Consider the following 16,829-nt stretch of genomic DNA (forward strand, 5'->3'; position numbering starts at 1 on the left):
ATTCCAATAGCACCGTGGAACATGAAGCAATAAAGGAAATGGTAGATGAGGATCTTGAGTCCTGTGACAGTCCAAACGTCCTGATCAATGTGTCATCAATCACGCGTCAACACCCACGACTTTTCCTCACTGATTCTACAGCTGCAGTAGGAATAATCAATCTATCATTTCCATTTGATTGTCGTGTCACAAATAATTGATTCCACAAACCTGCAATAGAGAGTGTTTCACGTGTATCTATAATATTTTCATATATATAGATATATATATTATAGATTATGAATAAATATATATATTTTGGATAATGATGCGAAATCGTGCATACATATGTATATATGTACACATATTTTCGGTTCTTACTGCAATTACGATAAAGTTCCTCGCGTGTCTCCGACACATATCGTTCGCGCTCTTAATGCTCACTACGTTCTCTGCATGCCTGAATATCAATTATTCAGTATTATCGACGGGACGTGGAGCTTTCTTCCGTGATAAGATCTTTACCACCGCAGTCTTTCTCACTTTCTCCGAACTATTATACTTTTCCTACCCTTGAACAAAATACTTCGCAGAAACTATTGAAAAACTTTAGTTTAAACTCGTTGAGCCGTTGGTCAAGCTTCATTATACTTTTGAACTGCTGAATAGACCCAATTTCATATTTGTCAAAAAGGTGATATGAGATCTTAGAGACACTAATAAATTTAAATGAACTTTAACAATTCATATCAACTTTATTTTCCTTGATTAAGTTTATTCAAATTATTGACAGATAATTTAACGAAAACGTAGTACGTATTTGTAAATAAAACGATAATTATAGTCATCTGTATAAGAAAACAATTAAAAAAAGAATGTTCATTAAATATTAATGAAACAATTTATGCACGAATGTATACGTATATTTATATAGTTAACGCATATGGACGCTAACGAAAATTATCTATGCTATTTATAAATTCTGCGGACCTTACAATGTCGATTTTGCTCCTTCACTATTCATTTTGGCATGACGTTTTTGCATTTTCAAAAATAACAAGTCTCTGGAATGCTTCCTCCGTATATGACCATTCTGATGATTGTGGATCACAATCTCAAAAATCAGAATGATCGAAGACAGGAGCATACCGCCAGTAATCAATGCCAGGATGAGAGCGATGCCCCAGAGTTCCACCTCCGGTAAAATATTCCTGCCTTGCTTGGACACTGTTGAAATGCGTTTTCTCATTCGGTTCAGTAGTCCATTTTCCAAGAGACGCTGTATACTGCACCAGCAGAGAACAGAAAAATGAAATTACAGAGAAACAAATTACTATAAACTGTGATCGGGATTAATACAATATATTATTGAAAGGTAAAATATTCTTGCTTACTGGAAGTTCAGCAGGCGGGTGTACATACTATTTTTTCTTAATATTAAACCAGTACTACTCTCGAAACCGCTGTCGATGCCGACAACTTTACAAGGTAAATAGATATTGATGGTATCGACAATTGCATCCTCTACGAAGAAGGCCACCTTCTCGTTGCAGACCTGCAGTGACAAATTTTAATAAGCATATTACCTTCGAGAAAATCGGATGAAAATTTTGATTTGTTGTTACTAATACCGCAGTATTGATAGAAGATGCCAATTCTATACACACGGTTCACCTGAGTTCACACGAATAAAACTATATCCTTGATTTACCTCTTGAAATCCTTGCGTCACGGTCGTTGGTAGCTTGTGTGCCGGTTTCAGTAAGGACCGCATCTTTCTCGCCATAGTGTTTTTCGATGTCTACAAAGTTTCCAAGAAAATAAATGCAATTAACAAGTCATTAGGAACAGCAAGGCACAATCTTACTTCCTTCTCACGCACCACGAACAAATCGTAATCTGCACTGGCCTGAAACACTATCATTTTATAAGAACCATCCTCGATGAAGCCTTGCATCGTGGTGAAGGGCAAAACCACCCCGGACGCAGCCAGATAACTTGTTAATGATCCTGAGTAAGCAGCCGACACAATGGTGGCCGATAGAAATACAGAGAAGAGTACGAGCCTCACCGTTGTATTCGTTGGAAATTCTGGTGATAAGACAAACGTTCGAGTTATCCGCTAGTAAGAAAAGTGCGAATGAAAGGCAAATAGCTACCAGACAATCCTTGCTGACAGTAGATTCCCCAAACGTAAAGATAATTCTCGGCGAGCAGATATAAGAAGCTCGTACCGTTTTTGAATTTGATAAGAGTAAGTAGGATTGGAACAACAAGAACTATACCGAGAATGGTTATCCAAATTCCAAAGCTGAATGCCTGTTAAAAGATACGCAACGATCGACGGTCATGAAATTGGTAACTGAATCGGTATTTGCTAAATCGCTGTTGAGTCACCTGGAAGTGTCCTGTCCACGGTACAGTTTTATCCGGTTCTTTGATATAAAGCTTCGACTTTGACAATGAAAATGGCAATGAAAAATCGATGACTTCTAAGCGGTCTGTCGTCATGGTAAACTCGCCAAAGCCCATTTCACTGTCTCCGTGGATCAGTTGCGCGATGGCTCCCGTCCAGTTTCCAGTTGCACGATCAACGTTCCCAAAGTGCGATTCGTTATTAGGCAGCTTCAAAGCAACGTTCATGATACTTTGAAGCTCATTCATTAGCATTGGGATGATTTTCTTGTCAATATGAGTGCCGGGAACATGGCCAACCAGATTCATCTGAAATTTAATCGTTACGCGCATCGCACAATAAGTAAAATATTAAGTTCTATAAGACAATAATTGTAATTATATGACGATTCAATGATGCATTTACGTTCACGAGTGTAGCTTGCAGCTGCTTTCCATTCAAATTTGATCTTCTCATGTAAAAGCTTGTATTGGCTCTCATTTCAAAGACTCCATGACTCCAGCTAGCTAAGGTCGTCAAAGTAATTCGTCCATCGTCGTAGTACCATTCCCAAATAATTTGTTCGTCCTCGCAGAGCACGAGAGTTTCAACGTCCAAAGGCAGAGCAAATGAATATCCTGACTTGCTGATGTCCGGGCACAAGTTGCCATCGATATTGCTTGAAAAAATGATGAGCCACACAGCGTAAGACATGTGTATGGTGCTTGACAGATGGACAAACTCCATTAGATTTCGACTGTGTCTTATGTATACGACGAATAAGGGTCTCGATGTACTCCTATAAAGATAATGAATTTTCTTTCCAAGAAAAGTAAAGTCCATGGACGCAGCCAATACGCCCTCAGAGGATAGGTCCTTCCAGAGGGCATTTAATGTGTCGAGATATTCAAATGCTGAAAGGAAAAATGAACTCTTCTATCTGAACTATCGGTCCTTTTTGATTGATCGTTATCGTAACTCACCATTAAATGACCTGCCGTATAAGATAAACGCACCGGAAGTACGGTAATAATTGTGAACCTGATATATCAAGGAAGTGTATTTTGTAAGTGTGTAATTTGCGTCTTCGGATAGACATTCCTCTAGATTGGCGCAACTCGTAGCAAATAAGAGGAATATCGAGGCAATTCGCATGACTGTTTCTCTAATACCTTCCTTCGCTCGTTCGTTTACACTTCTTCTAGCTTGCAGCAGCTTTTCTATAACTAAATTCAGAACGCTAGTCGTTGCATGACTGAGAATTCGAAACGCTATTATAGCAGAGCGGCCGCCGTCATTATTCGCTATGTGCGTATGCATATAGATCCATTATCTAGGCATGCTTTTTAGTACACATGCAAACGAATCGTCCGGAAAAATTGGTAGTGCAGCTGATAGAATGCACGTGTACACTAATAAATGCTCAGATATCGAATCTGCGTGAGTACGCACATAGCCAATAGCGATTTATATAAATCGGTCAAATGCTGTTCGGACGCTAATAAATACAAAAATATATTTTCTGGTCACACGAAGGCACATAATAATAATACATAAAATACTGCTTCTCTCTTCGACTATTTCATGAATTACTTAGGATAATGAGGTATTGTAGACGAGAAGCTTGAATTGAAATAGAAATCAAGTAATAGTAGGAAATTTATAATTGTTTGAGTAATTGACACCTATCAATATATCCTTATTTTTGTAATTATATTAAGATACACCTTCACAACGAATTCATTAGGGGAATATTCGTTAAATATTACTTTAGTTGTATTTACCAATTTCCATAAATTATGTTCAGTAGATATTGTGTAAACTGAATATAATATGCGGGTGAACAATCATTTGCTATAGAAGGTGTTATGTCACGAGGCTGAAAAATCGATCATGTAATATGTTTTCCCTTGACTGTGCATCAAAATGACGTAGTATTGAGTTTCCCGGCATCTATGTATAGCTATGTGCATATGCAGCATATTTGAGATTACAACAGTTATACCGCGTGGCTGCGCCTGTCCATTGGCATTCATATATACACCTGTGTACGCGCAAGATAAGATCATACGCCATGATAATCTATAGAAAGTTGATGAATTTTCTAGAAGAATGTTATCATGAATCTCTGAGTAATTCAAATGCATTATGCTCGATGTTCGCATTGAATGTGTTCAATTTTGCTGTGTAACCGGTGGGGCTGATGTAACCCAGCATAAGTCGACAAACACTCAAATGTTCTGAAATCTTTTGTCGCGATACAGGAGCGTTAGATATTAACAGAGGAATTATATTAATAGCAAAAGTGAAATCGTAATGGATCATGGAATTTTTGCATCGAGCAATTTAACTTAGCAGTCTTATGTTATAGCACAGGTTACGAATTACCTTGTGCACCGAACTTGTACATACATCCACATTGCGATGGTATATTCGTAATGATAAGAATGCAATGGTGTTATTTTCATTATGTTCAACATTTTCACGAAGCCTACACACATTTTAGATCAGCATTACTCAGTATTTATGTACATACGTAAAGACTGTGTTTAATGTCCTAAAGTGAGATGACTCACGATTCAAGTGCAGAGTGGGTCACGTGAACCCGACGATTTTGACATCTCATTCAAAATGTCCGGCGATGCCCGGCATTTGTCTTGTCTCAAGCTTGTCTTTTGATTTTTACAGATATACGTCAAGCATCTTTCACCACGTTGACGACTCTGAAGTTATTGAATTGATCAGTTATATGAAAATTTGGAAGTATACTGACGCCTCTCCAAAGAGTGACATTTACTCATGAAAGGAAAAAAATGATGAAAATTCTAAAGCAGTTTGTATGGCGTGGCCGGATGAACCGATTCATACGCAATCATGGCTCCACCGTCGACATGCGTAGTCATGCCGAGCGGCCATTATTGCCCTAGTATAGTATAAAAGCGCCGTGTAAGCGCTTGTCTTCGCATTACTTGGCATTTTAGCATCGAAGTTGTATGTGATACGGATTGACAGTGATAATTGTCATTAGTGAATATTTTACAAGAGAGGGCAACTCTATAAACTTGAATAGTAGCCACTTTTGAGAATACGACTTTTTTCTTTACGCAATTTGTCTTCTTATAACGAGCTCAAAGATGACTTCAAGCGTCAGCTTTAAAGTTTATTTGACCAACGACGACGATCGTCATACGATTAAGGAAGTGAGACGATTTGGGATTGACAAGGACGTTTCCGAGAGTTTCCTATACTTTCGCGAAAAGCTGCAGACAATTTTTTCAAGTCTACGTGGAAGACATTTTTCTGTCTATTGGAAAGGTAAGCGAAATTCTTTGTTAGTCGTACTGATAACACTGTATTACCGTACTGCGTAGTAACAATTTTCTTATTGGTCATCGTCTTTTTACGTTTAAAATTCCACAATAATGATTTTTCTGATGCAACTTTTCTAGATGATGACAACGATAATATCGTTGTCTCTAGTGACGAGGAACTGAATATAGCTATGGGAAATGATCAGGCCAAAGCGTTTAAATTTTACGTGACGCCTCACTCCGATACTCCTGTAGTGCCTCCTAGAAATCAGATGCCACAGTGTAATTCTGGTCAAAGTCATCCTGGAATAATCTGTGATGGTTGCGATAAAGGGATCAGAGGCTTTCGATATAATTGTATTCAGTGTCCAGATTATGATCTCTGTGCATCTTGTGAAGCTAAGGGCTTGCACCAGGAGCATTGCATGATTCGTATTGCAATTCCTATGCAGTGGAAATCTCAGTATAACCGACGCTTTGCTCATCTTATGAATAGATTTGCCAAAAAGGCTGCAGCTTGTGAAGCTAAGGAAGAGGCCCAGAAAAAATGTCCATACCGAAGCAACAGACATTCAAGATCACATCATCATGATCCTGAAACTCCTTCCTGGATGGAGACTCTGCTGACATATTTAAATGATTGGACCAATCTTCCTGAAGATGGACATTGCTCACTATTTGAAAAATCAGAAAAAGCATCTCAAAAATCTAAGTTCAATGAAGGCAAAAAACCTGAGGATGATAAGAAGCCACTAGATCTGCACAACGAGTTTTTAAAAAATTTGGGTGACAACATATCCCAAATACTGGATCCTTTTGGCATTGACGTGAATGTTCAAGTCAGGAATGACGACGTTCCAGTCGCATCACCAGCGTCAAATCAAGATGAAAAAACACCACAAGCACAGCAAGTTCCTGGGGAAAATATTCCAAAGTTTCCAGGCGAGGGAAGGAAGCTGCAAGAAAGTCCAGAGAGGGAGTCTCCTGCAGCCAAGCCATCACCAATACCACCCACACATTCTGAAATTGTTGCTGAGAAACCAAGTTTAGAAAATGAAGGCTGGACAGTACTGAATAATCTTGATGGATATCCTCCTGTAGCCACTCCAGCAGTTCCTGCTGTTAATTTTCCAGCTCCAGAACCAATAAATGCATCAAACGGACAAATGTCGAATGTACCGTTTTCTACAAATACACCTCATCTTATTCCTGTGCATAATATACCAGTACCAGCCTCAGCCTCAGCCTCAGCTTCAACAACAATACCAGTACCAACTCCAATAACAGCACCAATTTCAACTCCAGTAACAGCACCAACTTCAACTCCAGTAACAGCACCAACTTCAAGTCCAGTAACAATTCCGTTCTATCCTGCTACAGTAGCGTCCACTCCTGGGGCTTCGCACAATAATGGAGCTATACCTAAGCAGGTACTTCGAAAAAATATTTCAAATTTACAAAATTATACTCATTGAAATAGCAGAATAATTTAATGATATTCTTGAAAATCTTTCAGGTTCCTACCGAATACCAGCAAGATAATCCTGTGGTTCAAAAGCCAATATATCCTCAGCTTCCAAATAGAGTGACATATCATTCTGATCCAAAGATTCAGGCTTCCGTAGAAGCGATGGTACAGATGGGATTCAAAAACGAAAACGGATGGCTTACCGATTTACTTGTAGCTAAGAATGGCGATATCAGCAAGGTACTGGACGTACTGCAGCCGGTGTTACGTTAAACTTGTAACATCCTTTACCAGAGCAGAACAAAAACAGGTTCAGCATAATCAAGACTTTATATATCTCTTACGAACAATAGAATATACTACATATATACATTCCACTGTTCTTATAAAAAATCAAAATTATTGTATTTAATCAAGAAAAACCCCCCAAAAAAATATTGATATCTCAATTATATAGGGCATCATGACAAATGTCACTAGAATAGGATAGTGCTATGGTGTTTGGAACAAAACTTGTATTCTTATTTACTCTTTAAAGTAAAGCATATAACATTAATAATAACCGTGGTTGAAATGTTTACTATATATATATATATATTTGTTTTATTTATGTATCCTACAATGGCGTACAGTATTCCATGAATTTGTATGGATTATTCTGAGAAAGAAGTTGGAGTTCCCTTAGACCCTGCTTCGAAATATCACGTATCCATTTGCGATTCTTGTAATATTCTGCGATGATCTCGAATTCGTCGGTCGTATAATTCTTCACGTGTACTGGGAGGAACGGATCCATATGCTCGAAGCCTTCTTTATTCAGTAAAAATCGTGGTAGATAGGACTCTCGTCTATCCTAGAATTTCAACAGAAGGATGTATTGAGTACGCCCTGCTCTCAATTTCTATTGCTAGAAATACATTTTCTTATTCTGACCTTTGTTGCTAGAATATCAACAGCTACAACAATGATGCCGTTGCACCAGTCGCTTTTCGTAATATTTAGAAAAGCGTGCGTCAAGGAAACCCTTGAAGGTGGGACAACTTTTTTATTATCGTCACGAATGGCACTATACTCAGAGAAGAAGGCATTGTATCCATCAATGGCTACCATTGTGCTACACTTGCCATCTCTACTCGCTTCTTTGAGTTCGTTTATTAAAACGTTTATAATTTCAGAAGCAAATTTAATGCGATTTATTCCAAAATTTATCATTTCGAGCAAAGGCGTCCCATTGGAGGTTGTTTCTCGATGGCTCCATGCATAATCCTTGGTCACCCTTAACTAGACATTAATTGATTTAATGGAGTAGAATTATCGTAGTTTCATTTAATCGTACTTACGTCCAATTCTGAAAGAAGATAATGATTCTGATTTTTGAAATGAACTAGCCAAGCTGCTGCATCTATTGGTAAGTCTATATTGCCTTCATGCACTATGGAATTTGCTGTCTCCCTCGGGCGAGAAAACCAATTTTGAGCTGCATAAAAGAAGATTCGTTGAGTTAATCTATCACTCATTAAGAACACATTACTAGTTTTTTAATTTTTTTTTACCCGTACCCCATGGAACATGAATAAGAATTTTCCTAGTGGCAAATGCATAATGAATAAGATGTACGAGAGTGGTTGATTTTCCAACACCAAATTCTCCATCTAATTGATTGTTTAAGGATCTTCATATTAAAAAAAACAATCATAGTCAACAGTACAAACAATTAATTAAAAAATTATATAAAAAGGATACATAATACATATTTATTTGGTGGTTTAGAATAATCACTTTGTCTTATGTAAGATATAATTTCAATAGCTGGTTGCCTTATTAAAATTGAGCATTCTGCGAAGGTTTTCACCTGCTTTTGAAAAAACTTTGTCAATCCACCATGTTGGAACAATTGTTTTTGAATTTCAGGAGCAATTGTATAAAATCTATTCATGTGATCTATAGTATGATTTGCAGGATTATTCTCAATTGTCCTAAATGTTTGTGGAGGTTCCTCAGGGACCTTTATGGCTTCCAAAGCAGTTCCAAACATTCTAACATGTCCTGATGTTATTCGCCGTAGCAGAGATTCTATAAGTGGAATAAAATTACATTGAAATTTAACAATATAATCCAAGCATTGAGACCCACACACTACAAAATTATACATAATCTAAATATATCTCAATAATATAATTAGAAGTGCCTGTTAGCGAATTAAAAAGTAACAATAAAACACAACACACCTTATTATTAAGAAAATAAAACTTATAAGTGAACTATGCTGAATGAAAGCATAATAAAGTGTTAAATACTCACGAGTATAAAAGACCATTATTAATTATTTATTAAATAGAGTATGCCGTATAACAGTTATTCTTTAATACGATTATCAATCTTGTTAAATTCCAAAAATTTGGTTATATTATTTGCAGGGGGTAGCCATGTTGTGCGGTATGGTAAAGCAAGAGTGGGATCAGTGTGACACATTAGCCATTAGCTAAGATGCACCAAAATGGTACGCTTTAACTGGCCTGATTTGGCCCCAACACTATCGCAACCTAGTTACACCTACACCTGTTACCTGCGTAAAATATCTGAAACTTAACATTTCTTCGCGCATTTATTTAACATGAATTTGGAACTGTTGGGTAAGCATTAAATATATTCTTGGGTATTGTAGAGGACTATATTTTACATGCATTACTTTTCATTTACAACAGAATCCTTTGGACAAAATTATCCAGAGGTATGTTTACGTATTACTTTAAATATTATTTTACATTGTTGCTGTTTACCAATTAAACTTTGGTGCTATTTTCTTAATTGTTTCTTATAGGAATTTGATGGCACTTTGGATTGTATATCTCTTGCTGTAACCTGTGCTTTCAATAAGAGAGGAACGCTATTAGCTGTAGGCTGCAATGATGGGAGAATTGTTATTTGGGACTTCCTGACAAGAGGTATAGCAAAAATAATCAGTGCTCATGTTCATCCTGTGTGTTCGATAAGTTGGTCTAGAAATGGGCATAAGTTACTCAGTGCATCGACTGACAACAATGTTTGTATCTGGGATGTACTGTCTGGAGAATGCGATCAGAAATATCGGTTTCCATCTCCTATACTCAAAGTACAATTCCATCCTAGGAACTTAAATAAGTTCTTGGTATGTCCAATGAGGCATGCGGCTGTTATGGTGGATGTAGAAGGAACGCACAGAGTCATACCTTTAGACGAAGATGTATGTTGCATTAAATATTCAATCCTACTAATTTTCACAAGAAACTATTAATCTAATTATTTTCATCTTTCATAGAGTGATCTGAACATTGTAGCTTCCTTTGATAGACGTGGTGATTATGTATTCACTGGAAACGCACGTGGCAGAATCTTAGTTCTTGATGCAGAGACTTTGACAGTTAAAGCATCTTACAAAATATCTCAGGGTACAGCGAGCAACACAGCGGTTAAGAGCATCGAGTTCGCACGGCGAGGATCCTGTTTCTTGGTGAATACTTCCGACAGAGTAATTCGCGTATACGACAGTACGGAAATCCTAGCATGCGGTAAAGACGGTGAACCGGAACCTATACAGAAACTTCAGGACCTTGTAAACAAGACCATGTGGAAAAAATGCTGTTTCTCAGGGGATGGCGAGTATGTTTGTGCTGGTTCAGCCAGACAACACGCCTTATATGTGTGGGAGAAAAGTATAGGAAACTTAGTAAAGATATTACACGGTACCAAAGGGGAGTTACTATTGGATGTGGTGGTAAGATTATTTATTGTTAATGAGTATTACATAAGAAATCGTATGAAAAACTAATGTTTCGGTAGTGGCATCCAGTGCGACCTATTATAGCTTCCATCTCATCAGGAGTCGTGTCTATCTGGGCACAAAATCAGGTAGAAAACTGGTCAGCCTTTGCACCCGACTTCAAGGAACTTGACGAAAACGTGGAGTATGAGGAACGAGAGAGTGAATTTGACATAAGTGACGAAGACAAGTCTGTTGTGCAAGGTGAGGAAGCTCAGGATGAAGAAATAGAAGTAGATGTGGCCTCTATCGATAGGGTGGCCGCTTTCTGTAGTTCTGACGAGGAAACCGAGGATATTGGTTCATTGCAATTTCTTCCAATATCTCCTGATGTAGAAGAAACTGAAGATAATCAGACGGCACTGCATGAACCACCGTTGAAAAAGCACAGATCACATGATATCAACCTCCAGGGTGCACCTATAGATGGTAAAGACGATCTAAAGAATTCCTATTGGAACTACGAAGTTAAAAAAATGTTCTTCTCAACAGAAACACATCCATTACTGAGCAAGGGCAAGGATAAACCCGCAGCAAAGAAAGGAAGGCCGAGATTGGAACACCGGAAAGGAAAATAATACAATTCTATACATTTGTACAATTTATCAAAATAAATCGTAAAATTGAATTATGAGAAGAATCTACCTTGTTTCTATGTTTAATAATAATAATCAGATATATTTGACGATAGAAAAAAAATGAGCAAGTATAAACAAAGAGAAGAAAGTGCTGCCATCATTTTCTCTTATAGGAGTATGTGAAGGATTTAAAATCATTCTAAAGTATTCTAAAGATGTCCATCGCTTGCACTTTGACACATGGTACATCGTTTTTGAAATGTGCTTATTACAACTCGATAGTAGCTATCTTATCGCGCAATATATACCGGGCCACGATCAGCAGGAGGAAACTCTCCTAGCCGTTGCTGAAAAATTAAGCATTTAAAGGAATTACAATGATATTTGGGAGGTTATTACATCGGATAGGTGAGAAGTGGTTTAATGTACAAAAAAAAACAAGTGAGGGTGTCCAATCAGCAAGAGATGCTGTTTTTCGTGGTGGAATTTTGCTCGTGAGTGCCATCCTTGTGGTTTGGGTCTCTATATTTCTTTACACAGCTTTTTATTACGCATACATGCCTAGTATGTCTTATGTGCGGCCAGTGCATTTACAGTTCAAGTAGGTATCCTAACACTTTTATATATACAATAGAGTACAGAGATTTAACGAAAAGTATTGCATCAATAGATCATGCGATGAGACAAAAGGCATATGCAGTTTTCCATCAGCTTACGTTCAACTGACAAAGAAACAACAGCTACTAATGGTAGGGCAGCCCTACAAAGTGAACTTGCATCTTGAAATGCCAGAATCACCAGCCAATAAAGAGCTTGGTATATAAACTGATAATAACTGAGATACATGAATTATTTGAAATTCTAACATATTAATCCAATATAGGTATGTTTATGGTCTGTGCACAGTTGCGCAGTAGGGATGGTGTCCTTGTAGAGCATGCTTGTAGACCAGCAATGCTACATTATAAAAGTACACTTCTGCACATGTTAACTACCCTGACATTCTCTCCTATGATGATATTTGGTACCAGTGAAGAGAAACAAATCATTGTCTTGGAATTATTTGGAAATTTTGAGGAGGATCAAGTAAGTATTATTGCCAGTTTAATTAATTCACCTTAAATAAGTAAGTATCAATTATTCCCATCTTTCTGTGATTTAGAGTCATCCAGTGACTGTCATCTATGTGGAGATTCAATCTCGTCACGTGGAATTCTACTCAGCTACACTAATGATAAATGCCCACTTATCTGGGCTGCGTTATTTGATGTTTCATTGGCCTGTTCTGTCTTCCTTCATCGGTATTGGCACCAACTTGTTTTTCATAGCGCTAATATGCATCCTCTCGTACTTGCATTTCGCCACGGAGGAGGATCTGACAGAGGAGAACTTTGGCTATGAGAAAGGTGAACCTGAGGAAGATAAGGATCTCAAATCCAGTAGTGATCGTAAGTGTGTGCGATCTATACTTCAGTACAACAAAGATATTAAATTTATGCTAAAACAACATCATGTACCATTCACTGTGGTGTCATTATCCTATTTATTATTTATAATACTGATCATTTGGGGAATCTAGTCACACCAAAGGATTAAATATTGTTAGTAGCAGTATTAAATTTGTAGAAAATAATATTTTGATCGTGCAAAGAAACTTGTTTTTTTTTTGAATGCATGAAAAAGATAAAGAGATTAATTTTGTTCTTTATCATGCACGATCTCTGTTAAATAGTATATTTATGAATATATACAAATTTACGTCTTTCAATATATGGTGTTTTAATATAATCAAAATTTTAATCAACTGCTCCAGGCATCTTTTTTATACCAACTGTCCTTATGTGTGTTAATTAAAGTGTCATCGGATTCGTCGTCCTTAGAAGATACATCCATGTTGGAAGAGTTACCGAAATCTCAGGATGAGAGCCAGTCGACTCTTTCTACTGACCCCATCATAAGAAAATCAGGATACATCCAGGAGTTGTCGGGCTTATATTCGGAGACATCCACGAGTTCTGGAATAGCTAAATGAAATATTAATTGACGTTTGATGATATCGTCGTAGCATTTCATTTTTTCATTTCGTTGATGACTACCAAAGAGATAGATGGAAAGCGTCGGCAGGGCGTGACCCGAGTCTGAAATAACCATATCAGTAAGAAAAATTGTCCTCTGGATGATTTTGGGAAAGTCGAAGTTCGTTTTTAAAGTAATACGTTTAAAATGCGGATCTGTATTAGACGATTGACCAAGATTATTTACTTTGGAGACACTGGTCTCGCTCGTGCATCGAGTAGAGTCCCCCATTTGTATATAATATTTACAATATTCTTTCTTGGTTTTTTTTTGTTCATTTCACTAACTGATTTTATTTATAGATCTAGCAAAGTATAAAATTTGAAAGACTGTGATAAAATTTAACCAGTGCCCAGTTACTTTTTGAACATATCTTTTTCTCTTTCTTGTTCTTCGACGGCATTCCTTTCGCACATTACCCAAATAGAAGTAAACGAAATTCATGTATTTTATATCCACAAAGTGAGTCTACTTGACTTTATGATAAAAACTTTAATACTCTTCATTAGTAAAGTATTATTGTTTATTTAAGTTTGTATTAGAGAGCCATGCAATTTCCATAAAAATATAATAACTATAATTATACTATGTACTGCTGTTTTATATTTTATTATTTTTTTTAATATACGTTGATTTGTTAAACTTTTTATACCACTTTACTGAATATAATAATAATAACTATCATTTGGTTTCTGTACAAAATGAAATATTAACCCAGTTTTAGGATTCTGAAGAGTTATACTTCAAGTGTAATAAGAGAGCATTAAAATATATGTCTCTTATTGTTTAAATAATCTTAAACATTCAAGAATGAACACATACATATAAATGCAATTCATGCTAGTTTAGAAAGATGATGTTGATGCTTCAATGGTAATCATAGTAGTTCGAAGTAGTAGATGGTAGTAGACGATAGTACACGTCACGTATCATGCAATATGGTTATGTCCGCACGGATTAACAACAACATCTGGGTGAGAAGCTATTATTTCAAATAATTCTATTTAAACAATTAGAACTTGTGATTCATTTAAAGAGTGTTGTACACTTGATTAGTTGTCCGTATAAGCGAATTAATTCAGTGTAAAGTTCCTTGATAATTCATAAGAATACCAGAAGCACTCTGTCACTCAACTCACTTGTAATGTCATTTATTGTGTTTATTAGAGGTTTGTAGATTTGTAGGTTAATCATATTTATGTTACAGAATGAGCATCACTTAACACCAAGGACTATTTAATCTAAAAAATTACACAAAAAATGCGACGTTCTCATTCTGGTGAGAGGGGTGAGCCTAACCGATGTTATATATTCTTGTATTTTATTAATTTATACCTTGACTTTTAGCTGGCTATGGTTACGAGCCATTGCCCACTACTTCCCATGATGGCCTGGACCAGGAAAATGAAAGGATGGCTGACGAGCTGAAAGATAAAATTCATGCATTAAAATCTCTTTCAATTGATATTGGAACAGAAGTCAAGTATCAGGATAAAATGTTGCGTGGAATGGTTGGTGTTCTTATTTCGTCAAAGAGAAAGTTATAACACAAATGTTTCTTTGCTAAAAAATTGTTTCTAGGATGAAGATTTTGAGAGAACCAGTGGATCATTAACTTCATCTGTTGCAAGAGTGATTCGAATGGCGAAAGCTGGTCATAATTATTATATTCTATATTTACTTTTGTTTTCCATAGCTGTTTTCTTTATACTATGGATTGTATTGAAGTTAAAGTAATTTCAAGTATTTTCTAAGCTTACGTGATTACTTCTTTTTAAATTGTTTTACGTATTATAGAGGCATAGATTTGTAGGCAAGTGAATTATGATGTGTGTATGATCTGCAATTATTATAACGGAATTTCTTCAAAGATTACACAAGATTTATGCAATTCCTTGTTAGGTTAAACTTAACGCTTTCATAGAGGCATTAATATGGCTTGTAGATGACACATATAACAACTATGGAAATAATTGCATTTTATGTGCATCACAAAGGATATAAATTAAAGATTATTTTGGAATGGTATTTCATTGGCAATATATTTGTGCACGCAGTGTAACGTCTAGCCTTGTACGTTTTCGATTTTGGCGCGTCAACGCCGAAATAAGACTTGGACCATAAAAATCAGCTCATTGACAAACGCCCTACTGATCTCAGAGATGAGTAGGGAGATACACAGCCCTACGATTTTAGGCGATGCTATAATCATGGCGCTAAATCGTACTGGCGAGTCTGGAAGTAGGATTCCGTGACCATCGCCTTCGTCGACAATACGAATCCCGTTGTAGCCGAGCTAAAGATGAACACGAACGCGTAACGTGGCAGGCAGAAGTTTTCTGCTACTCACCGCTGGTTCCCAAAGCAACTCTTAGAACGAGACCGGGAGCTACAGACCTTCTCAAGAACTATTAAAAAAGCCTATTGTTGAAACATTTTTAAGACATTTATAAGAAAGTACAATTCCAACTTGACACCCGTGTAGCATCTTAATTTTTGAAAAATGGTTCATCACTTGAGGGCACAAAACCAAAAAGGAATAAGACGAAAAAAGAAGAAAGAAGAAGAAGACAAGAACTAGTTGCACAGAAATATTGAAAATTCGAAACATTGAAAAAAGCTTTCCGGATACCACTAAATATTATTGGATCTTGACTTACTTTCAAAATTTATACAAAATATACAATTGATGCTAAATCAAAATCTCGCAGAATATACGGAGTACATATAAATTGAATTGAAATTGGAGAATTTTGAAAATAAATTACATTCAAATTGAAATATTAATAAATTAGGTGTTTGGAACATTAAAGTAATGAAATCAATAAAGTAAAATATTAACACTTTGAGATACGAAATTCTGGCCAAGAATATTTATTATTACTGAAAGTTGCCCAAAATATTGTGCGCGCATATTCGTCGCGCAGAACTCAGTGAGCCGGAGCAGGCGGATGGTGGGGGGGACCGCTCGAGCCAGTGCCCGGACTCGCAGCGCTCATTCTTCCTCGAGCCGGTCTCCTATACTGGTCTCTTGGAATCACCCCTCTTATACCTTTCCAACCTTCTTCTCTTTCTATATTTATTTCTTCTATACTTTCTTCCTTCTTTATTTCTACTTCTTCACTTCTTCATTTCTATATTCATTTCTTTCTTATCACCTTATTCTCACTTCTATATTTCTATATCCATTTACAACCTTCTTCTTCTTCTTTATTTATTTCTT

General features: G+C 36.6%; 6 protein-coding genes across 18 annotated transcripts; 4 read left to right on the forward strand and 2 right to left on the reverse strand.

Moving 5' to 3' along the window:
- Positions 1–8: 8 nt before the first annotated feature.
- Positions 9–5,846, reverse strand: LOC107267114 (glutamate receptor 1). 10 transcript variants are annotated; one of them, XM_025084312.1, is made up of 10 exons: positions 5,734–5,846; positions 3,358–3,600; positions 2,801–3,288; positions 2,377–2,703; positions 2,139–2,298; positions 1,847–2,070; positions 1,691–1,780; positions 1,374–1,534; positions 970–1,265; positions 9–210 (listed from the first exon to the last, which is right to left on the reverse strand). In XM_025084312.1, exons 1-9 carry the CDS (start codon positions 5,765–5,767, stop codon positions 971–973), a joined length of 2,022 nt encoding a protein of 673 aa, XP_024940080.1. In that variant the 5' UTR covers positions 5,768–5,846; the 3' UTR covers positions 9–210; position 970. The 10 variants fall into 10 exon arrangements, with proteins under 10 accessions (XP_024940080.1, XP_024940082.1, XP_024940079.1 ...); XM_025084314.1 differs by lacking the exon at positions 9–210 and having other exon boundaries at positions 365–1,265; positions 1,862–2,070; XM_025084311.1 differs by lacking the exon at positions 9–210 and having other exon boundaries at positions 365–1,265.
- Positions 5,258–7,727, forward strand: LOC107267117 (sequestosome-1). The gene is made up of 3 exons (XM_015738395.2): positions 5,258–5,689; positions 5,824–7,115; positions 7,202–7,727. The coding sequence occupies exons 1-3, from the start codon at positions 5,509–5,511 to the stop codon at positions 7,424–7,426; spliced, it is 1,698 nt and encodes a 565-aa protein (XP_015593881.1). The 5' UTR covers positions 5,258–5,508; the 3' UTR covers positions 7,427–7,727.
- On the reverse strand, positions 7,722–9,647 carry LOC107267119 (28S ribosomal protein S29, mitochondrial). The gene is made up of 6 exons (XM_015738397.1): positions 9,455–9,647; positions 8,897–9,226; positions 8,713–8,805; positions 8,494–8,630; positions 8,087–8,434; positions 7,722–8,006 (listed from the first exon to the last, which is right to left on the reverse strand). Exons 1-6 carry the CDS (start codon positions 9,468–9,470, stop codon positions 7,770–7,772), a joined length of 1,161 nt encoding a protein of 386 aa, XP_015593883.1. The 5' UTR covers positions 9,471–9,647; the 3' UTR covers positions 7,722–7,769.
- LOC107267118 (retinoblastoma-binding protein 5 homolog) lies at positions 9,585–11,589 on the forward strand. The gene is made up of 6 exons (XM_015738396.2): positions 9,585–9,786; positions 9,859–9,884; positions 9,975–10,376; positions 10,452–10,907; positions 10,973–11,381; positions 11,445–11,589. The coding sequence occupies exons 1-6, from the start codon at positions 9,768–9,770 to the stop codon at positions 11,528–11,530; spliced, it is 1,398 nt and encodes a 465-aa protein (XP_015593882.1). The 5' UTR covers positions 9,585–9,767; the 3' UTR covers positions 11,531–11,589.
- Positions 11,590–11,725: 136 nt separating this feature from the next.
- LOC107267120 (seipin) lies at positions 11,726–14,252 on the forward strand. The gene is made up of 5 exons (XM_015738398.2): positions 11,726–12,131; positions 12,201–12,346; positions 12,414–12,616; positions 12,693–12,978; positions 13,387–14,252. Exons 1-5 carry the CDS (start codon positions 11,908–11,910, stop codon positions 13,560–13,562), a joined length of 1,035 nt encoding a protein of 344 aa, XP_015593884.1. The 5' UTR covers positions 11,726–11,907; the 3' UTR covers positions 13,563–14,252.
- Positions 14,253–14,427: 175 nt separating this feature from the next.
- Positions 14,428–15,634, forward strand: LOC107267122 (BET1 homolog). Of its 4 annotated transcripts, none has more exons than XM_015738400.2 (4): positions 14,428–14,580; positions 14,814–14,894; positions 14,954–15,117; positions 15,188–15,634. In XM_015738400.2, the coding sequence occupies exons 2-4, from the start codon at positions 14,867–14,869 to the stop codon at positions 15,341–15,343; spliced, it is 348 nt and encodes a 115-aa protein (XP_015593886.1). In that variant the 5' UTR covers positions 14,428–14,580; positions 14,814–14,866; the 3' UTR covers positions 15,344–15,634. The 4 variants fall into 4 exon arrangements, with proteins under 4 accessions (XP_015593886.1, XP_015593889.1, XP_015593887.1 ...); XM_015738403.1 differs by having other exon boundaries at positions 14,814–14,885; XM_015738401.2 differs by lacking the exon at positions 14,428–14,580 and adding an exon at positions 14,588–14,747.
- The last annotated feature ends 1,195 nt before the right edge of the window (positions 15,635–16,829 follow it).

Source organism: Cephus cinctus, unplaced genomic scaffold (assembly GCF_000341935.2).
Source record: "Cephus cinctus unplaced genomic scaffold, Ccin1 Ccin1_scaffold0342, whole genome shotgun sequence".
Taxonomy (NCBI): domain Eukaryota; kingdom Metazoa; phylum Arthropoda; class Insecta; order Hymenoptera; family Cephidae; genus Cephus; species Cephus cinctus.